A 21,785-nucleotide genomic window follows, 5' to 3' on the forward strand; every position below is an offset into this window, starting at 1 on the left:
TATGTATTTGGTAAAATAGCCCTTGTTTCATAGCAGGTATTTTAAAGTCAAGAGCTCAGTATACAATCCTGCATATGCAAAGCTAATATCAGATGGATGGATGCAGTAGAACCTGTGGAACATTATGTAGTACTGTGGCAAAGAGGGTTTTTGAAGCTTACATTAAGTTAAAATAAGGAGAGACAATGTTGTTTGCGAATGATTCTGTGGATTGTAAGGGAGAGTCTTCATGAATAGTTGATAATATTTTCTGTTTGTAAATATATGTTAAGTTACTGTGCCTTTTAAAGGTGAGATTTACACTTTATACATCAGAACTGTGGGAAAATTTATGCAAGCCACAAAATTTATGATAATATTTATTGTGACCAGAGAACTTGGTGTCCATCTGTATTACTCCAAATAGCATTTTGTTCACAGACGATACCATGGGCTACTGGTTTTACGTTTCCCTTCTGAAAAGCTTAGTAAATTGTGCATTGCCGTTGCAGCTTGTTGGCTGCGGAGGTTTAAGTGAGCTTCATTATTTCAGTTCCGCATTTTTATTTTGTGGAGGGAAAGGGATTTCACAGGCGACTACAGATATCATTGTTTCATTACTGAGATACGGGCCAAAATTTTCCAACCATGCCCTCTGTGTGAGCAACAGCTCACCATTGGGCCGCTGGCAGAATCTCCCAGTCCCGCCAAAGTCAACTGCAATTTATATGGCTCACCGGTCCTGCCGTCGAGAAAGGGTGGAAAATCCATAGAATCCCTACAATGCAGAAGGAGGCCATTCAGCCTATCGAGTCTGCACCATCACAATCTCGCCCAGGACCTATCCCCACAACCCCATGCACTTATCCTAGTTCGCCTTCCCCTGATACTAAGGGGCAATTTAGCATGGTCAATCCACCTAACCCGCACATCTTTGGGTTGTGGGAGGAAACTGGAGCACCCGGAGGAAACCCATGCAGACACGAGGAGAATATGCAAACTCCACACAGACAGTGACCCAAGCCAGGAATCAAACCTGCGTCCTTGGTGCTGTGAGGCAGCAGTGCTAACCACTGTGCCACCATGCCGCTCCAAATCCTGCCCATAATCTTGTTTACTTTTCTGAACTTTTGTATATTTAATGCAAATGTTTTAGGATGGTTTCAGCATTTTTTTCCATAAATACTCACAAGAAAGTAATTTTCCCATGCATTTCAAACTGATCTAAAATTCCAGTTTTTAAAAAAAAATCTAATTTTAAGCAGAGGGTATTTGCTCACATTTATATCTTTCAAAACTAACCAGTATAGTATGCTCAGAATTGAATTTTCTTTTATTTTGTTAACAATACAAATGACTAAACTTTACCATGTGGTGATAAATGGAAGTACATAAAGTCCTTAGAGAAAAATGAACATGATGTAGTGCAATTATACAAAATAAGCAGTCCACTGAAATTGCCCACAATTTATAGTTTCTGCCATTTCCCCATAGACTGAATTTTTGCTTTGATTTATTATTGTCACATGTATTAGTATGCAGTGAAAAGTATTGTTTCTTGTGCACTATACAAACAAAGCATACCGTTCATAGAGAAGGAAAGGAGATGGTGCAGAATGTAGTGTTACAGTCATAGCTGGGATGTAGAGAAAGATTAACTTAATATGAGGTAGGTTTGTTCAAAAGTCTGACTGCAGCAGGGAAGAAGCTGTTCTTGAGTCGGTTGGTATGTGTCCTCATACTTTATCTTTTTCCTGATGGAAGAAGGTGGAAGAGAGAATGTCCGGCGTGCATGGGATGCTTAATTGTGCTGGCTGCTTTTCCGAGGCAGCGGGAAGTGCAGACAGTGTCAATGGATGGGAGGTTGGTTTGGTGATGGACTGGGCTTTATTCATGGTCCTTTGTAGTTTTTTGCGGTCTTGGACAGAGCAGGTGCTATACCAAGCTGTGATACAACCAGAAAGAATGCTTTCTATGGTGCATCTGTAAAAGTTGGTGAGAGTCATAGCAGACATGCCAAATTTCCTTAGCCTCCTGAGAAAGTAGGGGCATTGGTGGGCTTTCTTAACTATAGTGTCGGCATGGAGGGATCAGGACAGGTTGTTGGCGATCTGGACACAAAAACTGAAAGCTCTCGACAATTTCCACTTTGTCCCCATTGATGTAGATGGGGGCATGTCCTCCCCTATGCTACCTGAAGTCGATGACTATCTGTTTCATTTTATTGACATTAAGGCGGCTTACTCTGTGATATTTTTCTGTTGCAGTTTTGTCTACAGGCGGTTTTCCTAATTTTTGTGCCGTCAAATTTAAATAAAACAAGGGTAAGTCAAAATATTGTGGTTTAGATTATTATTTCCAGTGAGTTTATTGTCTTTGTACAAAAGCTACAATGAGCAAAATCAAATTAAAACTGGTTGGGTTGCAGAGTTTTGGATACATCAGGAGTAAAATACTTTGGTAGCACACAGTGAATGTTAGCAAATTGGCAGGCTGTTTTACAGCACCTCCTGGTCTAAATCAGCAATTGATTCATTATTGCCCATTAAGTTGCTTCTGCTGAAGATGGTTTAAATTAGGTACTTGTACTAATCTGAGTAGAAGAAAGACCAAAGTTTAAGTAGTAATTCTTACATGGCAAGATAGAATGAATTCCTGTCTTTGACTATTCCCGAGGACAATTGACTTTACATTTAACATTGAACATGTGAATGACGAGATTAGTGAGTACTCTGAATTTTTCTTTATTCATTCGTGGGACATGGGCATTGCTGGTTGGCCAGCATTTATTGCCCATTCCCAGTTGCCCTTGAAACAATAGCTTGCCAGGCCAATTCAGAGTCAACCACATTACTATGGCTCTGAATTCACATGTAGGCCAGACCAGGTAAGGACAGCAGACTTCCTTCTCTAAAGGACATTACTGAACCAGATGGGTTTTTTCAGCAGCCGACAGTGGTTTCATGGTCATCAGTAGATTCTTAGTTCCATTTTTTAATTGAATTCAAATTCCACCGTTTGCCATGATGGGATTCAAACCTGGATCCCCAGAGCATTGGCGGAGTTTCTGGATTAATAGTCGAGTGATAATCCCACTGGGCCATCACTTCCCCTTTTAATACAAATGACTTCCAACCTCGTAATGGCCATGGGGCCAGCTAGATTTAGTAAGGTGTAAGCTTGTAGAGTTTTTGATTTATCTGATAATCCAGCACCACAGTATATATGCCACTCTCTTTCAAACTTGGCCCAGTTGTCTACAATATTTTCATCAAATACGAGTGGATTGATGCGGTGAAGTTCTTGTGCCATACTGCCAACTCCTGACATCATGTAGATGTACTGACTTCCCAAAGACTGGTGACAAAGGATTTATAACAAACAATGGTTTATTTACTAGCTGAGCAGCAGTAAATGCATGTACTCTGCCCGCACTCCAAGCAGAACTCCTGCCTTCTGTCAAGTCACCTCTTAAGTAACTGCGTCATCACATGACTACTCAGTCTACAGTTAAGCTAACAAATGAAAAATATGACTGCCTGAAATAAGCCAGTGTGATAGTTAATGCATTCCACAGAATTTTCAGAAATGTTAATTTAACCGATCTCCAAATTGACCTTTTTAGGCAGATACTGGAGAGTTGATTGTCGCAGACCTCTGAGACCTAGATCATTGAATGCCGGTTGTTTCTGCACAGTTCCTGCTTGACTTGCTTAGTATTTCCAACTCTCTCTTAGTTTTCAGATTTCAAGCACCTGTGGTATTTTGCTCTTTGCTTGATTGCTATTTTGTAGATGGGCTGAAGAAAGATGAATGAGATAACCAACTGTATAGATTGGAAAATTGTGCTTCTTGAAGTTATGTAAATTCTATTTGGAGAAACAAATTTATATATACAACTAACTTGTGGAAATATTGAACCATGTGAAGAAGTGGGAACACCTGCTTTATAATGAATAATTTATGTAAGGTTATAGTCTGGCAATGAATCAAAAGTCTCATTTAGTAAAACATATCATTGTTTAAAATGCACGTCGACATTTGAATGTGGTGGAAACAGCATTTAAAGGTTTCTGTACTGCAGTTTAAGCTATTAATGTTGGAATGTAAAGTTGTTGGGGAGCAGGGTAGACTAAAAGCAGGAAACACATTAAGAGCTCCAATAATACTACTGTCCTTGCTACAAGTTGATGTTGGAAGAGCCTAAAAGTTGGAGAAATTAATGGAAATGTGTCTACTTGGCTAAAGAAAAATATTATGCAAGCTCTGAATATTAGAAATATGTTGCTTTAGGGCTTGATAATAGAATCTGATGCGATTTATGTTGAGGAATGAAGTAATGATGCTGAGCGAGTTGTGCAGTCTACCCTCGAGTTATATTAACTGAAATATTCTCATTTTCACAAGGTTTATTGAAAGAACATATTTACTATTTAATTTGTATTTGCATCTGCTTATCTTTTAAGGTTAGATGGGAATAATATGGATATCGAGAACAGATATACTTTGGTGTATGTGAGGTGATGTGTGCAAAAAGGGCTTTGAGTAAATATCAAAAGCAGCACTGGAACTTAATGACTGAAAATTAGTCATCATGATTATATAATTACAGTCTGAAGCTCAACAATGTAGTAATGGCAGTCTACTAGTTATAAACATCTTGTCACTATTTTTAGTCAGAGTTTTTAGCACCAACTGTGTAATCCTTTGATCTGTTTAATGTAATGAACTATAATTTCCTGCCAGATCCAATACCTAACAACACCTGCACTCACATCATCTTTTTCACTCAGTTGATGCAAAATACAGTCCATGTTCTACCACAAAGATTATTGTTTTGATCTGCAGCGTGAGTGACCAATGCAGCATTTATTGATGCCGGCCTGAGTGTCCTTTGTAACTCGGTGAATCAAGCATAACCGATTGCGGACATAATATAACCGCATTGACAGAAATCACTATTTAATTAAAAAGAATGACGTGTGAGGTTGAGCCGTGAACAGCTTGAGAGTTTTATTGGAAGAGTTGGATCTAATTATGGCAACGTGGAGAACGGGGTCACCTCGGGAAACCAGGAAAAGTGGGATGAGAAGCCCGGAGAGATTTGGTTGTGTGCATAAAACGAAACGCAGCATGAAAAGCTGATAATCCTTTCTGGAACAATCGATGGAATGCATTTGCATGTAAATATGTTTGGGCTGGATTGGTACAGTTCATCGAATTTGACACAATTATCCAAACAGACTGTATTTGTGAAGTTGAATTCACTGTGCTGATGAGCAATGGACAGTGCAGCTGTTTAACTGCATAACAACTGGTTTCTGAAGGGAGATGAACGATATGATTTTAAAACTATTGCGATATGGAATTTTCACCATTTCTTTTGTTACAAAGACAGAGATTTTAAGCAATTTACCCGATATCATTGTCACTGACGTAGTTTATAGATGGCACTTTACAGTGCAGCTATCCATTTGTATCAGTTAAAGTATTTTACATACACAGATTCAGGAATAGTTAAAAGGACTGATATATTTCATTTCTGATGCCATGACATATTTCAATAACCGATCAAAACATGTCACGTCCACAGTGGCTTCAGATTCAGTTTATATTTGTATAAGTCAGTTTTAAGTTCTGTGTGGCTAAATCGAACTAACGTTGTGATACACTTTTCATTTCCATTTTGACAGATTATAGGGTCGATTTTTCCTTCTGGGTGCCTGATGGCTACAGTGGATCTAGGGTCCACTGTATCGGTCAGTAATCAAATCAGTACCCAACAATCCAGAAGGAAATTGGGTCCATTTTGTAGCTCTTGGAGGCCTGCAACAGCAGCTCAGTTGTGACACTTTCAGATTATCTTGCAGAGGTGGCTATCTACCAAAGTTCACTGTTATGGGGCAGATTTTCAGCCTGCCCCATAACACCCTGCAGAGACACCTAGTGTAGACATTCAGTATTGGGTGTGTTCAAACAAACTGGCTCCCCTTGCTGCAAATTCAAATCGTAGACTGGAAACAACTTTCCTGTCTGCTTAGCATCAAACCTTTGGGTCTTAGGGTATCTTAGTTTCATTAATAAGGGATAATTTTTTTGCATATTTAAATGGTATTATTACAGCGTGAAAAATTGATGCCTGTGCGTCTTCAACAATGTACCCTGTGGAGGAACAGGGGACTCTTGACAGCAGCTTCTGGAATTCTGTGTTGAACTCCACACACAGTCATTTATGGCACGGAAGGGGAGGCAGTGGCTTAGTGGCATTGTCACCAGAGATCCAGAAAATCTAGTCCAGAAACCCAAGAGTTCTGGGCTTTGAATCCCACCATGACAGATGGTGAGATTGAATTCAATAAAAATCTGGACTTTAAAGTCGATTTTGTTGTAAAAACCCATCTGGTGCACTAATGGCCTTTTAGGGAAGGAAATCTGCCGTCCTTGCCTGGTGTAGCCTACACGTGACTCCAGACCCACAGCAATGTGGGTGGCTTTGAAATGGCCTAGCAAGCCACGCAGTTCAAGGGCAATTAGGGGTGGGCAATAAATATTGAGCGATCCAGTCAGTTACATTTGCCTGCACTATCCTCATAGCCCTGCAAGATTATTTTTCTCAAGTGCAGTTTTCTTCTGAAATAATTGATCATGACTGTTTCCACCCTCTTGCTGCAGAAAAAAGCTTTTTCTTTCATTCCTCCTCCGTCTCTCGCCCCAAATCCCTAAATGTGTGTCCTCTGGTCCTTATGCCATCAGCTAATGGAAACAGTTTTTTCTTGTCTACCTTATCTAAAACTGCAATAATATTATAAACTCTATCAAACTCCCCTCAATCTCCTTTGCTCCAAAGATGACAACACCAGTTTCTCCAAACTAAATGTGTTGTTAAAATCCCCTATGCTGGAACCATTCTGCCAAATCTGTCCTGTGCCCCCTCAAGGACCCTCACATCCTTACTAAAGTGTGGTGACCGGAACTGGATGTAGTACTCTAATTGTGGCCTAACCGGACCTTTATTAAGTGTTCAGTATAACTTCCATGGTTTTGTACTTGTTATTTATTCAGCCCAGGATCCTACATGTTTTGCTAACCACTCTTTTAATATGTCCTGCCACCTTCAAAGGTCTATCCACATGCACCCCCAGGTACCTCTGTTCCTGTACATTCTTTAGAACTGTGTCATTAAGTCTATATTGCCTCTCCTTATTGCTTCTGCCAAAATGTATCACCTTACACTTCACTGTATTAATCCATCTGCCAATTGCTTACCCACTCTGCGAGCCTATCTATATCCGGTTGCAGTCAATTGTTATCATTCTCATTCTTTGCCATTCTTCCAAATTAGGTATCATTGGCAATGTCCAAATCATTAATCTGAGGGAATGCAACTCCACATTTGTAAAGTTAATTTTGCGTAACCCGAGGTTATGTAATTAGCACTTATTATACCATTTAGAAACCTAGTTCTGAAAGCACCAGCTTGACATTTCTCAGTCATTTTTGCTGTGCAAGCTGTGGCTCAATACTAATCTGTGCTGCTGCAGTCAGTTCAATGCAGAGTCTATTGATGAGGACTGTAACAGTACACCCTGTGGAGAAGCAGGGTATCTCTGAGAACAACCTCTGCATTTCAGTGCTTAAATGAACATACAGGTACTCCAGAAATTGCTTTCAGATTTTCTCCGTTATAATGGTCCGTTCTAATGGTCTCACTATTATTCTCCTAATCCAAATGTCATTGGTCTAGAATTTGCAATGCCATCATAGAATTCCTACTCGATGCATTCAGACCATCGAGTCTGCACTGAGTCTCTGAAAGAGCATCTTACCCAGGTCCTTGCCTTACCCTATCCCCATTGACCCCACTCATTTACCATGGCTAATCCATCTAACCTGCACATCTTGGGACACTAAGGGACAATTTAGCATGGTCAATCCACCTAACCTGCACATCTTTGGAGTGTGGGAGGAAACCCATGCAGACAAGAGAAGAATGTGCAAACTCTACAGAGGCAATCACCCAAGGCTGGAATTGAACCCGGGTCCCTGGTGCTGAGAAGTAGCAGGGCTTGCCACAGCGCTGTCAATTGTTAAACCATGCAAGCTTGTAAAAGTCTGCACATCAAAAAGCTCAATCCATCAGTTTGATAACACATTAATCATCTATAAGTGAATAAGATGGAACATACTTGTCATCTTGTAATGGTCTTTCTAAATTCCCACTTTCTCTCCAGTGTTACGCAGTGTTTTATCTTTTTATCTTTTTTCTCCCTTTCCATTTACTGCTTTATTTATTCACTGCACTCATCCAAGGTTAGTTCACTACTTTTACACAAAAGCTAATAATTAGAGTGATTATTTAATGTAAAATAGGGTAAGGACTCTTTTCTAATGCTTGACGCCATTAAATAATACATCAATATTTTAAAAAGACTTTCAAAGACGGTATACGAAAGAACTTTGAAAAACATGTCTTCATTCAACAAAATTCCTGTCTTGATGTGTAATTCTTTCGAGCTATTGACATAAGTCCTTATTCAGCAAAATATTCAGGAAAGACCAATGTAGTTCTTTCGTGGTGAATCTGATTGCATATTTTAAATGGTTCATTGCTCAATAGCTTTGAGTCAGAATAAGTCAATATATCATTGGTATTCAAATAATAAAGACTATTAAAATAAATAATTGAACCATTTTTAAACTACAGTCAAGTATTTGTTCAGAAGTAATTGATTGTGTAATTATTAAACTCTGTGGCGCATGCTGAAAGCCAAAGAATATTTACTTCCATTGTTTCAAGTCTCAAAGATCTATTTTTCTCACTTTCAGATATTTTTCATTACCTACCTTCAGGCTTAAGACTCCAGTGCTGATCATGGCTGTATTGAGCCAGGAAGTCAGCTTTTTCTGGTTGCAGGGAAGCAATTAGTTAATCAGAGTTAGAGGCTTTATTCATTCTAATAGGACTCGGTTTTTGTTCCATGTATGAAAGACTTGGACCAGTGTGGGAAATAATCTTCTGGATTTTTACATGTGGAACAAAGCGACGGGCTTAACATTTGTGATGTTCAGCTAGCTAATCAACTGTTTCACTGGTTGTATGGAATTTTACAATACCAGTCTGAGGCTAAAGAAAGAAAGACTTTTATTTATATCACACGTTTTACAACCACTGGATGTCTCTAAGTGGCTCACAATCAATGAAGTACTTTTTGAAGTATCATCACTAATGTAAGAAATGCAACAACCAATATGTGCTTGGTAAACCTCCACAAACAACAATGTGATAATAAACAGTGTTATGGCCAGATGAGGAGGGATTGAATAGCTCCCCCTTTGCCCTTTTCTCATTTAACTGCAAACTTTTTTGTTTGTCAAGGATATAATTGATAGCTCATATCATGTGACCTTGCTTCTTTAATTGCCAGGGGGGTTTCGGGAAGAGAAATTGTCCATGTATTTTGAACTTAATTTGATTAGCTCGTATCTGGAAACTAACTTAGCCAGGGTCTCATTATCCAAATGATCAGTCTTAATAGCCCTTCTCCAACAGTTGAATACTGTTAAAAGCTGCTGCTGATGACAGTGGTGCAGTGGTATTATCACTGGCTCTGGCGGTCTAGGGATCCAGGTTCAAATCCCACAATGGCCGATGGTAAAATTTGAATTTAATAAGAATCTGGAATTAAAAGTCCTTAAAACCATTGTTGTAAAAACTCATCTGGTTCACAAATGTCCATTTACAGAAGAAAATCTGCTGTCCTTACCTGACCTGGCCTACATGTGCCTCCAGATCCACAGCAATATGGTTGACTCTCAACTGCCATCTGAAATAGAAAGTAGTTTGGGATTGGCAATGAAGCTGGCCCAGCCAGTGATGCTCACTTCCTCTAAAAGTGAATTTTTAAAAATTATTATAGATGCCTCCCTAATGAGACAGGTGTTATATTTAAAAGGGTTGCAGGTTGCTTTAAGAGCTGATCACATGATTTCTTGATGTCATTGGGGTGTTGCCATGTGCTGCTGTTTTCCTTTGTTTTGTATTCGGTGCAGAGCAAAGAACATCTCTTTCAACAAACACGTTGCCAGATCCTTGCCCATCACTTAGCCTATCCAGATCTCTCTGCAGACTCTGTGTCCTCCACACAATTTGCTTTCCCACTCATCTTTGTGTCATCCGCAAACTTTGTTAGCCTACACTCGGTCCCCTCCTCCAGATCGTCTATGTACATGGTAATATTGTGAATGGTTTATTCTCTGTCAACTACAGGCTGCACAATAGTTCAGCAGAAACATATTGTTTTGTCAGTGATAGTCTGTGTTTTGATGCTCACTCTTAATCCAGAGACATGTATTATGTTGTGTTATTTGTTCCTGCACTTCAGGACTGCCAGATAATCAGGAATCAAGTGGAAGCTTCTTGAATCGAACCTGTAGTATTTCTCCATTATATAGGAGTCATTTAAAGAAGAAATGGTGTTTCAAAAATGTTCTCCACCTAGTCTTGGGATCCAACTTGGGGCAAGTAATAACGCCACAAATCTGTGCTAAAGGTGGTATTTTGTGTGTTGTTAGAATTCTTTTGTTGCAATGATCAGAGGCAGCAGAAACTTAACTTTGAGTATCTCTGAAGATGATTTTGACTTGATGGGGGGGGGGAGTTTTCCCATACCACCCGCCACAGGAATCATAACAGGCGGGGGCAGGCGGACCATGCAAAGGTCCGTTGACCTCGGGTGGAATTTTCCATTTTTGGGGCAAGCGTGGCTGGAAAATCCCAAGGTGTAAGAAACATCGTGAACTTTGGCCACACAAAAATAAGGGGTTCAGCAAACAAGCGAGTAGGATTGTAAACGATTAAGGAGTTCAGTGACACGTTGGTGGAGTGACCAAGTCTAATACACTGTATTGTAGAGAAGTATGATTGTAAGACTTGAAAGAGAAAAGAAAGCCATTGAAAGATAACGAAGGGGCAGAGAAACTGGGAACTTGAGGTTCAAATACATAATTCACAAAGTGTCAGTTGAGGTAGATAAGCCATAAGAAAGACTGATAACATTATTAGTTTAATGAATACAGATACTTCACCTTGGAACTTAACAGCATTGAAGTATTTTAAAATGTTGAGATGTGACATTGATTTTTTTTCTGAAATGGAAACCCAATGGCAAGTTATGTATTAAGTTGCAACTTACTAATGTAAATTGAATAGCATAGTTTACACATCATAAAGCTGTGTGTTATGGTGGAATACAAATTTATGTTCATGGAGATTTGGCCTTTGGTACTTTTATTTGGGAAAGAAGAGAGCAGAGCCTGGCATTTCTCCCCTGAAACAAATAAAGTTAAATATGGACGAACTAGAGAAGGGAGGGGATATGATATTCACTCCCAGCAAGCCTGCCATGTCTCGAGACATTGCAATTTTGTCCACCGACCCACCTTCTAACTGCATGGCAAAAAATAATTCAATGGCCAGTTCAGTAAAAACTCTGAAAATTTCTATCCAACATCCCAAGCAAAGCAGCCCATACTCTGTTTAATCTTGATGTGCAAGCTATTTACTGTCAATGATTGGAACTCTCCTCTTCCCTTAAACTGAAATTTCCTTATAAAAGACGGTAACAATTCCATACCCATTTCATGTTTTGCTAATCTGCTTCTGGAATAATGTAGTTCTCTGGAATTTAACTGAGGAATGCCACATGTTTGCCCTACAGTTCTTATCCACCTCAAATAATCTTTCCATTGATTACAATCGCTTCAGCATTTTAAAAACCTTTGCTGCGCTCCTTTCCAATCCACATTTCTCTGAAGTAAATAGCCAGTGGAATGCAAGTCCGACTGATCATCTTTTTTGTGTACCTCTGCCTGGCAATGGAACAATGTTAATAGAGAATTGGAGCAGGTACGTTACAGTTAGATCACAGCAGAGTCATTTGGAGAAAATGAGCAGAAAGTAAATACCTTTCTGAAAAGATCAGCAATCAGGAGCAAAGCTATAGTATCCGCGGTTGCAACAAGGCATTGTGGCATGATGAAGGTTTGTTGGAAATGAACTTAAATGAAGCTGCAAATATTCAGCCTGCTGCCAATCGTGCAAATAAAGGTCTTGCTTCTTTTGCTGTCTAAACGTGATTTGATATGTGTGCAGAATCAGGGTGCATAGTGAGAGCCTGTCAAAGCAAAGATAAATAGGATATATTTTTCTGCAGAGCACCAAGAGTGGATATGTCTGTGATGATCAATGGATAGACTTACCAGTGTAGTGGAGCAGAGGAAATCTTTCTTGTGGCACATACTGATAGCACAGCCAGGAGTCTTCAGATATTATTCTTGTACTTTTCAATTCATGTGAACCCTTAAAATAACCAGTTCTAATGTCAACTGAAGGGCTCGTCTATCCTTTCAGAAGATAAAGCATGTCTCCTGCAGTGTAGTCATGGTAACAGTTCAGGAAACGGGGAGTAAAGTCAGTGCACATGCTGTGCAGATTGATCTTATCCTATTGCTACCTGTAGCCAGGTGTTTTGTTTTCAAGAATATCCTGTGCTTTATTCTTGTATGTTCATTCGAAGGTATGAACAATGTGATGTGTGATAAACTCAACGTCTGTGTCTTTCAATATTAGTGCAATTGAAATGTGTAAGATCTTATATTCTGCCTGTAGTTAAGCATTCAAAGAAGCACCTTTAAAGGTTGGAAAACCTCAAAGGGGTGAATGCTGTTTCTGAATCGTTCTCTGACCTTCAGACATGTTTTGATGATATATGTCAGGTCCCAAAGCAGAATTCATATTCTGTAATTATTGATTAGTTCACTGCTGCAGTATTCGGCTTCATTGTCCAAAGGTTGCAGAAGTGAGTTAAATTGAAAAGCTGAGGGAAGAAGTTGGGGGAATGGCAGCAGATGAGTTGCTCATTCAGAGAATTGGTGCAGACACAATGGGCTGAAAGGCTTCCTTCTGCCTTGTAATGATTTTGTGAAAGCGTGCTCTGTTACCTCAGTATCAAATATTTAATTCCAAGACTATATGTAGCACAGCACTTGGTAAACAGTGGTAAAATCGGACAGAGTCAGCATGGATTTATGAAAGGGAAATCATGCTTGACAAATCTACTGGAGTTCTTTGAGGATATAACTAGTAGAGCTGATGAGGATGAGTCAGTGGATGTAGTTTACTTGGCCTTTCAGAAGGCTTTCAACAAAGTCCCGCATAAGAGATCAGCATATAAAATTAAAGTGCATGGGATGGGGGTAGTATATTGAGATGGATAGAAAACTGATAGGCAGACAGGAAACAGAGTAGGAATAAATGGGTATTTTTCCAAATGGCAGGCAGTGACTAGTGAAGTACCACAGGGATCCCAGCTTTTCACTATATGTGTTAATGATTTAGACAAGGGAACTAAATGTAATATCTCCAAATTTGCAGATGACACACAGCTGGGTGGGAGGGTGAGCTGTGAGGAGGATACAGAGATCCTTCAGTGTGATTTGGATAAGCTGTCTGAGTGGGCAGATGCAGTATAATGTGGATAAATGTGAAGATATCCACTTTGGTAGCAGAAACGGGAAGACAGATTATTATCTAAATGGCTATCAACCAAGAGACGAGATTGTGCAACGAGACCTGGGTGCCCTTGTAAACCAGTCACTGAAGGTAAACATACAGGAGCAGGGATGCTTTGCTGCAATTTACAAGGCCTTGGTGAGGCCACACCTGGAATATTGCGTGCAGTTTTGGTCTCCTCATCTGAGGAAGGATGTTTTTGCTATTAGAGGGAGTGCAGCAAAGGTTTACCAGACTGATTCCTGGAATGGTGGGCTGGCATATGAGGAGAGACGAAGTCGTTTAGAATTATATTCATTGGAGTTTAGAAGAATCATGGGGAATCTCAAAAATGTATATAATTCTAACAGGACTAGACAGGAAGGATGCAGGAAGGAGGTCCCCAATGGTGGGGTGTCCAGAACCAGGGGTCACAGTCTAAGGATATGGGGTAAAACGTTTTGGACTGAGATGAGAAATTTCTTCACCTTGAGAGTGGGAGGTCTGTGGAATTTGCTACCACAGAAAACAGTTAAAACAGTTAAAACAGTCTGCTGTTTTACTGAATCAGCAGACTGGCAATTTCTCAGTTCTTAAAGGCATAGAGAAATTTCAAAATGGTCACGAGTCATCTGACCTTCCTTCTCCACAATGACTTCAAAATGGGTGTTTATCCTGTGTCTAGTTTACCTTATCAGATTCAATTGATGTCTCTTTGGTTCCCTTTTGAAATAGATCTGGAAAATCCCAGGTTTTACATAGAATTACTACAGTGCAGAATGTGCCCATCGAGTCTGCACTGGCAACAACCCCATCCAGGCCCTATCCCCGTAACCCCACATATTTATCCTGCTAATTCCCCTGTTACTAAGGCAATTTAGCATGGCCAATCAATCTAGCCCACGCATCTTTGGAGTGTTGGGGGAAACCGGAGCACCCGGGGGAAACCCACACAGACATGGGGAGAACGTGCAAACTCCACATAGACAGTAACCCGGGGCTGGAATTGAACCTGGGCCCCTGGCGCTGTGAGACAGCAGTGCATAACCACTGTCCACCGTGCCGCCGATACATGAGTCTGTTACAGCATTGTAGGCATAACGAGTTTCAATGTGCGAGCTTCTGGTTTCATGATTCCAAGGCATCTGCACAACGAGGTGTGAGATTCCACAGCTGTGAAAATAATGGCTTTGTTCTTTTAACTCCTGGGGGAGGTTTGGGTGGAGGGGGGGAGGTTTGGGGGGCGGGGGGGGAGCTCCCGGATAAAGGGCCAACTCCATGGTCAGGTGAATTTTAGCAGCCATCTGTTTTTAAAAATAGCAGTATGGATAAAATTTTAAGCATAGTGTTGGATTTATTTTCTTGTGTAGAAACCCAACAAAGGTATTAAAGTGTGATTGTTGTGCTATTAGAATAAACTAGAATAATGATGAGTCATGGACTCATAATCCAGAAAAATGCGATCAAGTTAAGATCTGGATATGAGAAGAAACCAGATCTCAGTAATGGTGTACAAGAAGCTATCTGATTGAACCAGTTGGGCTTTTAAGACACTGACTATCTTTTAAGGAAGAAAATCTGCTGTTCTTATCCAAAGTGGACTATGTGTATAGCAAGGTGATTAATTTTGAACTTCCCTCAAAGGTGGCCTGGTAAGATACTCGCTTACGCTGTTCTGATGAAAATCCTTCGACAAAAGTGCTAAACGTAGTTCACCTTATTGGCATGATTTTCTTTCAAAGTCCATTCTGTCAGAGAGCAGAGGTAGTTTTAAATAGTTTATATTTGTATTTGTGCAAATTTTAAATTAGGCGAGTTTAATTTTGCGTTTAACTCCACATCAGTTTGATTTTGCATTTCTGAATTTGATCGGGTTAATAACAGTTTGGTTCAAATGCCTACATGGTAGTGAGGTTCACAATGGAAGAACAGACAGGGTTTAAAGAAAAACTAGGCTGTTGTTTAGCAACCAGGGACCATCCTAGGACAGAAGGAACTTTTGAGTTAGTTGTAAGCTAGAGCCAGGAGTAGCTGGATATGAGACTTAGAACTGTAGGGAGCCGATTTCCTAAAAGATAGTCCCAGACACCAGGAAGTGGGGATAAAAGAATCTCCCAGGAAGACAGTTTTTCAGGACAATTAAGGAAAAGAGCTAAGTAAGATTTTAATCTCTAAATTAAAGAGACAGCTGCACAAAGCAGACTTGAAATTGGCTAATGAGAAGTCAGACACCTGACGTGATCCTAAAGCTGGTGACTCCATAATGCAGCCTGTGAAGCAGTGGTGTTTGCTGGTGTGTCTGGGCGGGGGGGTGTTGAGTCGTGTATTATAGTTACTCTTGTTTAATGAATGTCTTATTCTTTTGTTAAACGTTCATTGGCAAATGTGTGACTCTGTTCATCCACGTATTCTAAACAAAACAAAAGGTTAGGATCCATCCAGCTAAGTTCCAACCTAGAATTTTACTTGTCCAATAGTAACATCAACTGGGCTGATTACAGTACAATAATGAATGAGTAAGCAATAAATACATTAATGAACAATATTTCTCGAATGGTATTGGTAACTTGGTAATGCCTTGAACATACTTCACTAATACCTTTGTGGGATATAAGGCAATATAAGTTGTAATGTAACAGAAATAGTGGGTTTGTGAATGTCAGCTGTTAATTTTTCCACTTATATTTTGGCAGGCTGCCTTAGTAGCACTATAGCATTGAATATATTCCTTGTATATTGTTGCCATTTCTCATTTACGTCCCTTGTGTCTAAGAACTGCAAAAGTGAAGGGACAAATCTTACAGCAAATGTTTAAAAAATACTTCGGTACATTGATTACTGACATTTATATTCTGGTTTATAAAGACAGTCCTATTTTGTGCACTGTTAGTCTGTTTTTAATCAAAAATATTTGTCAGACCAACAGTGCTTTGAGCTGAATTTTACAATGTCTTTAACTGCACTAAAATAGTTTATAAATTTTATAAACCAGTTTTTTGATTCTCTCTCTATCTCATTTTTTGCATGGTGTTAACCAGTGATGTGAATTTTGCTCACAAAAATAATGTAAGACACTGGGAGCATGTTATTATTTAGACACAATTAATAATTATATGGTCTGGGTTTTATGCATACTCATTCAATTAAAGTATATAACTTTGTCAAGTTTTTGATGTACCTGTTTAAAGACTGCAGTCAGCAAGCAAATTATTTTCATTTGGACGTAACGGTCCACTACAAAGAAATGTTTTGTTAAATTGTCCAGGAATAAGGACCAAGCTCTTAATTAATGAAGAAAAGTGACTTAAAAATATTAACTAAATGTTTGTATAATGATTGAACTATGTGCAACTCTCTAAATGTTGAGTAAACAATAGAGGTAAACTCATTTTAAAAGCAGTGCCTAATTGTAATCATAGGAGTTGAGAAAGATTGAAGCCTTTTATTTGAGGGTGAAACTCACCAATTTATCATTTGATCTTCATTCTGTTTTCAGGACTTGCCCGAGCCAAGTCAGTACCCAGCCATACGTATTCCAATGAGGTGGTTACCCTATGGTACAGGCCTCCAGATGTCCTCTTGGGCTCCACAGAGTACTCCACCTGCCTCGACATGTGGTAGGTACATTTGCCTGCACATATGTAATTTGTTTAACACACTTCTTTGCATTTTGTCCTGGCAAATTAGCATTAAAATTGGATTTAAATCCAGAGGTTGGGTGCCACATAAAGTGAATTATGGAGTCGTTACTATATTCATCTGAGCATTTATTACAACCACATTACAGATGGATCAGGGGACGGAAGAACATTCTATTATTCCATTTTATTAGTCGTAATTATGGTTAAATTGCTCCAAGGTTTGTCTGGTCAAATGCCAAGAAATATTTAAAATGTGCTCAGATACATTTATGTCATAACACACACCAAAAGATTTAACATTTAAGCTTGTTGCTGCTTGTTTCCATTATTCAGGCATTTATCTTTTTAAATAATATCTATTATTATGTACAGTTATGACTAAAATAGTTCTTTCAGCAAAAAAATATGAAGGAGTGCTAAAGATGTCCTTCTAGCATGTATAGCACAAGTCTGGGAGGAGACCGGAAGTGACTTCCTGAATTTATGATGGATGAGGTGAAAGAGTATTCTAGGCTTCGGGCATTAGTACCTTGCACCATCTGTTAAATCTGCAATTAGTGACTGCTGGGAAATGTTGGGCACCCAATGGAATATAGTTAGAGGATATTTTTATACTTCATTGGTTCCTTCAGAGAATTGAGAAGGTAACTAATGACTAATGTTCCCCAGCTAATAAGTACAGACCAATCCATTAGAATGGTACATTTGGAGAAAAAGCAATTTTGAAGCAAAAGTGGATAAAGAGTTAGAAGTGCAGATATATCATCGGTTTCTCCCTTGTTTGCAGTCTATTATTTCTTTGCTTCCTCCATTGTGATAAATGCTACAGAAATTGAGTGCTGTTAAGTGCTCGATTGCATCTGCTGTCCTCTTTCCCAAGTGGGTAGAAGCATGGAAACAGGTGAAATGCCAGGTTCAAATGCCCAGATTTGTGTTTCTGTACCGTATTGGGATTTTTCTAGCTGGTGTAATGCAGGATAAGATTAATGTTTAAGTGTTGGACACATGGCTTGAAGGTTCTTCACTTGCCTTTTTCACGGAGTGCTGTGATGGTATATTTTTTTCCTTGCATCAAATTCATTTTGTACAATATCGTCATTTCCTTGCCGGATTCCTGCTCTACAGCAGACTCAGAATCTCCCTTTTAGCTTTTGTATAATTGTGGAAACAACAAGTTGGTGATGTGCGCACAAGATCCATCGCGTGGTTTACATCTGTGCACAAATCCAAAATGTTTACAGATGTTTTGTGGTTTTAAAAATTCCCGTGCTGACTGCTAAATGCATCACCATGTCCTGTGCTGTTATTAACTCATTTCCTCTTGGGTCAATGCACTAATTTCCTTTGCCTCCTGCAAAGCAGAAAAAATATAATAATATAAGAGTAAACTAGTGAGGGACAAAAAAAGGCATGTAATAAGAAAAAGATTAGTTAAAATAAATCGAGGATCCTTCCAGATTGAGACGGGGGAACAAGAAAATGGCAGAGGCATTGAACAAATACTTCATATCTGCCTTTTCTGTAGAAGATAGAGGAAATGTTTTGAAAATCCTGGGCAATGAAAGGTGGAATTGAGGAACTTGGAAGTATTATTAGCAATGCAAAACAAAAAATAAAGATTCACAACTGCAGGAACCCAATCTTTATAAGGTTTATCCCACAACATTCTTAAATATCATGCAATCCAACTTTCAGGAATGCCTCCAACAGAGTTGGGAATCTCCTCCAACCATTTATCAAATTACCGATGAAGTACCAACAGCCCCTACTCATTCCCCAATACATCAAATATTCATAGTTGCAGGAGGGGGTCCCAGGCACACGTCGACAGTATTGCCCCTGCGATTTAGCTGGAATGCCCCAGGCACTCCAACCCTGCAGCAGCCACCTTGCCCCATACAAGTTGCCAACAGAACATGATCCCAGGATCCAGACATCTCTCCCTCCATTGAAAAAGATCCAGGAGTTAATGGGCCGGGAAACCAAATACTCAAAAAATGAACTGAAATTGCATCCTGCCGGCAGGAATCAAGAAGCTGGCACAATTCCGGGTGACGGTTTAAAAAAAAAGCACTGCAGGAAATACTGCCAATCCTGGGACATTTGATTCATCTGTTTTACTGTACAGTGAACTCTTGGAAAATAAGGACACCAGATACAAGTCTCTTGGGTATTATAGGTTTCACTATATATTCATATGAGGCACAAGATAGTGCACCAAAGGTTTGAGATTTGTAGGCAAATAGATTAAAACAAAATGGAGATTTGAAAAGGAGGTATGTAATAAAACTTGTCTTAACAATACTGAAGAGAACCTTGAGCTGGGCATTCTAGTGGCAAATATTCAATTCTTCCCAGATATGCATACTGCCTTGGAAAACTGAAAAGCCTTTAATGTAAAACCATTCAAGAAGGGAAAGGAGGATGAACTGTGTAACTAAGAACATATAGGAATATAGGTAAATAGGAGCAGGAGTTAGCCATTCAGTCCCTGGAGTTTGCTCCACCATTCAACGAGACCATGCCTGATCTACCTCAGCACCATTTTTCTGCACTATCCCTATAATCCCCTGATATCTTTAAAAACTAGAAATCTATCCACTTCTGCCTTGTTCAATTCAATGACTGAGCCTTCACAGCCCTCTAGGGTTATTAAAAGATTAGGAAGAAGCAATCCCTCCTCATCTACGTTCAATATGGCCTACCTCTTCTTCTGAGGCTGTTTCTCTTGGTTCTCTAACCAAATTCCTTTGGACACCAACACTTCTTTGTCACTGAACTGTCTGAAGCTGAACATCTATCAGACCTCGAGGAAGTGTTGAAAAGATGAAAGCAGGTGTGCGCTTGAAGGGAGAGAAATGTATATTCCAGGCACCTGAGGCAATCTACCTGGACCACAATGTGGACATAATAGGGTTGCATCTTGTTGAAGACCAGGTTCAAGCCATTAAACATGCATCATCATTCCTAGGGATGATAAGTTATTACAGCTACTACTTGCCTAATCTGTCCACCATGCTTACACTACTCCACCTGTTGCTGAGGAAGAACCATCGCCGATCATGGGGTTCACAGTGAGAAAAAGCCTTTGCAGCAGTGAAGAAACCGCTTCAGTCTTCATTCTTGGTGGTACACTATGACCCAGCTAGAGAGCTGGTGCTGACACGTGACACTTCCCCTGTGGCGTAGGAGCTGTACTGTCTCATCTAATAAGAACATAAGAACATAAGAAATAGAAGCAGGAGTAGGCCATCTAGCCCCTCGAGCCTGCCCCGCCATTCAACAAGATCATGGCTGATCTGAAGCGAATCAGTTCCACTTACCCGCGTGCTCCCCATATCCCATAATTCCCTTATCGATCAGAAATCTATCTACCCGTGATTTAAACATATTCAACGAGGTAGCCTCCACCACTTCAATGGGCAGAGAATTCCAGAGATTCACGACCCTCTGAGAGAAGAAGTTCCCCCTCAACTCTGTTCTGAACCTGCCCCCACTTATTTTGAGGCTGTGCCCTCTAGTTCTGGTTTCCCTTCTAAGTGGAAAGAATCTCTCTACCTCTACCCTATCCAGCCCCTTCATTATCTTGTATGTCTCTATAAGATCACCCCTCAGCCTTCTGAACTCCAACGAGTACAGACCCAATTTGTTCAATCTCTCCTCATACGCTACACCCCTCATCTCCGGTATCAACCTGGTGAACCTTCTCTGCACTCCCTCCAAGGCCAACATATCCTTTCGCAAGTAAGGGGACCAAAACTGCACACACTACTCCAGTTGCGGCCTCACCAGTGCCTTGTACAGTTGCAGCAAGACCTCCCTGCTTTTATATTCTATCCCCCTCGCGATAAAGGCCAACATTCCATTCGCCTTCTTGATCACCTGCTGCACCTGCAGATTGAGTTTTTGCGATTCGTGCACGAGGACCCCCAGGTCCCTCTGCACAGTAGCATGATGTAATTTTTCTCCATTTAAATGATATTCCAATTTACTATTATTTCTTCCAAAGTGGATAACCTCACATTTGCCAACGTTATATTCCATCTGCCAGATCCTCGCCCACTCGCTCAGCCTATCCAAATCTCTCTGCAGACTTTCCACGTCCTCCACGCAATTCGCTTTCCCACTCATCTTCGTGTCATCAGCAAACTTTGATACCCTACACTCAGTCCCCTCCTCCAGATCATCAATGTAAATGGTAAACAGTTGAGGCCCCAGCACCGATCCCTGCGGCACGCCACTGGTCACCAACTGCCAACCAGAAAAGCACCCATTTATTCCAACTCTCTGCTTCCTGTTAGATAGCCAATCCCCAATCCACGCCAACACCTTACCCCCAACTCCGTGTGCCCCAATCTTCTGCAGCAACCTTTTGTGAGGCACCTTATCGAATGCCTTCTGGAAATCTAAAAACACCACATCCACCGGTTCCCCTCTGTCAACCGCACTAGTCACATCTTCATAAAAATCCAGTAAATTCGTCAAACACGACTTTCCCTTCATGAATCCATGCTGCGTCTGCTCGATCTTACCATTCTTATCCAGGTGCTCTGCTATTTCCTCTTTAATGATGGACTCCAGCATCTTCCCAACTACGGATGTTAAGCTAACCGGCC

General features: G+C 40.1%; 1 protein-coding gene across 2 annotated transcripts in view; it reads left to right on the top strand.

Annotated features, from left to right (window-relative positions):
- Positions 1 to 21,785, top strand: part of cdk14 (cyclin dependent kinase 14) — a 570,262-nt gene that overhangs the window by 283,921 nt on the left and 264,556 nt on the right. For both annotated transcript variants that reach the window (XM_078235399.1, XM_078235409.1), the window contains one exon: positions 17,025 to 17,145. In XM_078235399.1, the coding sequence (XP_078091525.1) occupies positions 17,025 to 17,145 (121 nt within the window). The remainder of the gene's footprint in view (positions 1 to 17,024; positions 17,146 to 21,785) is intronic.

Source organism: Mustelus asterias, chromosome 2, assembly GCF_964213995.1.
Source record: "Mustelus asterias chromosome 2, sMusAst1.hap1.1, whole genome shotgun sequence".
Lineage (NCBI taxonomy): Eukaryota > Metazoa > Chordata > Chondrichthyes > Carcharhiniformes > Triakidae > Mustelus > Mustelus asterias.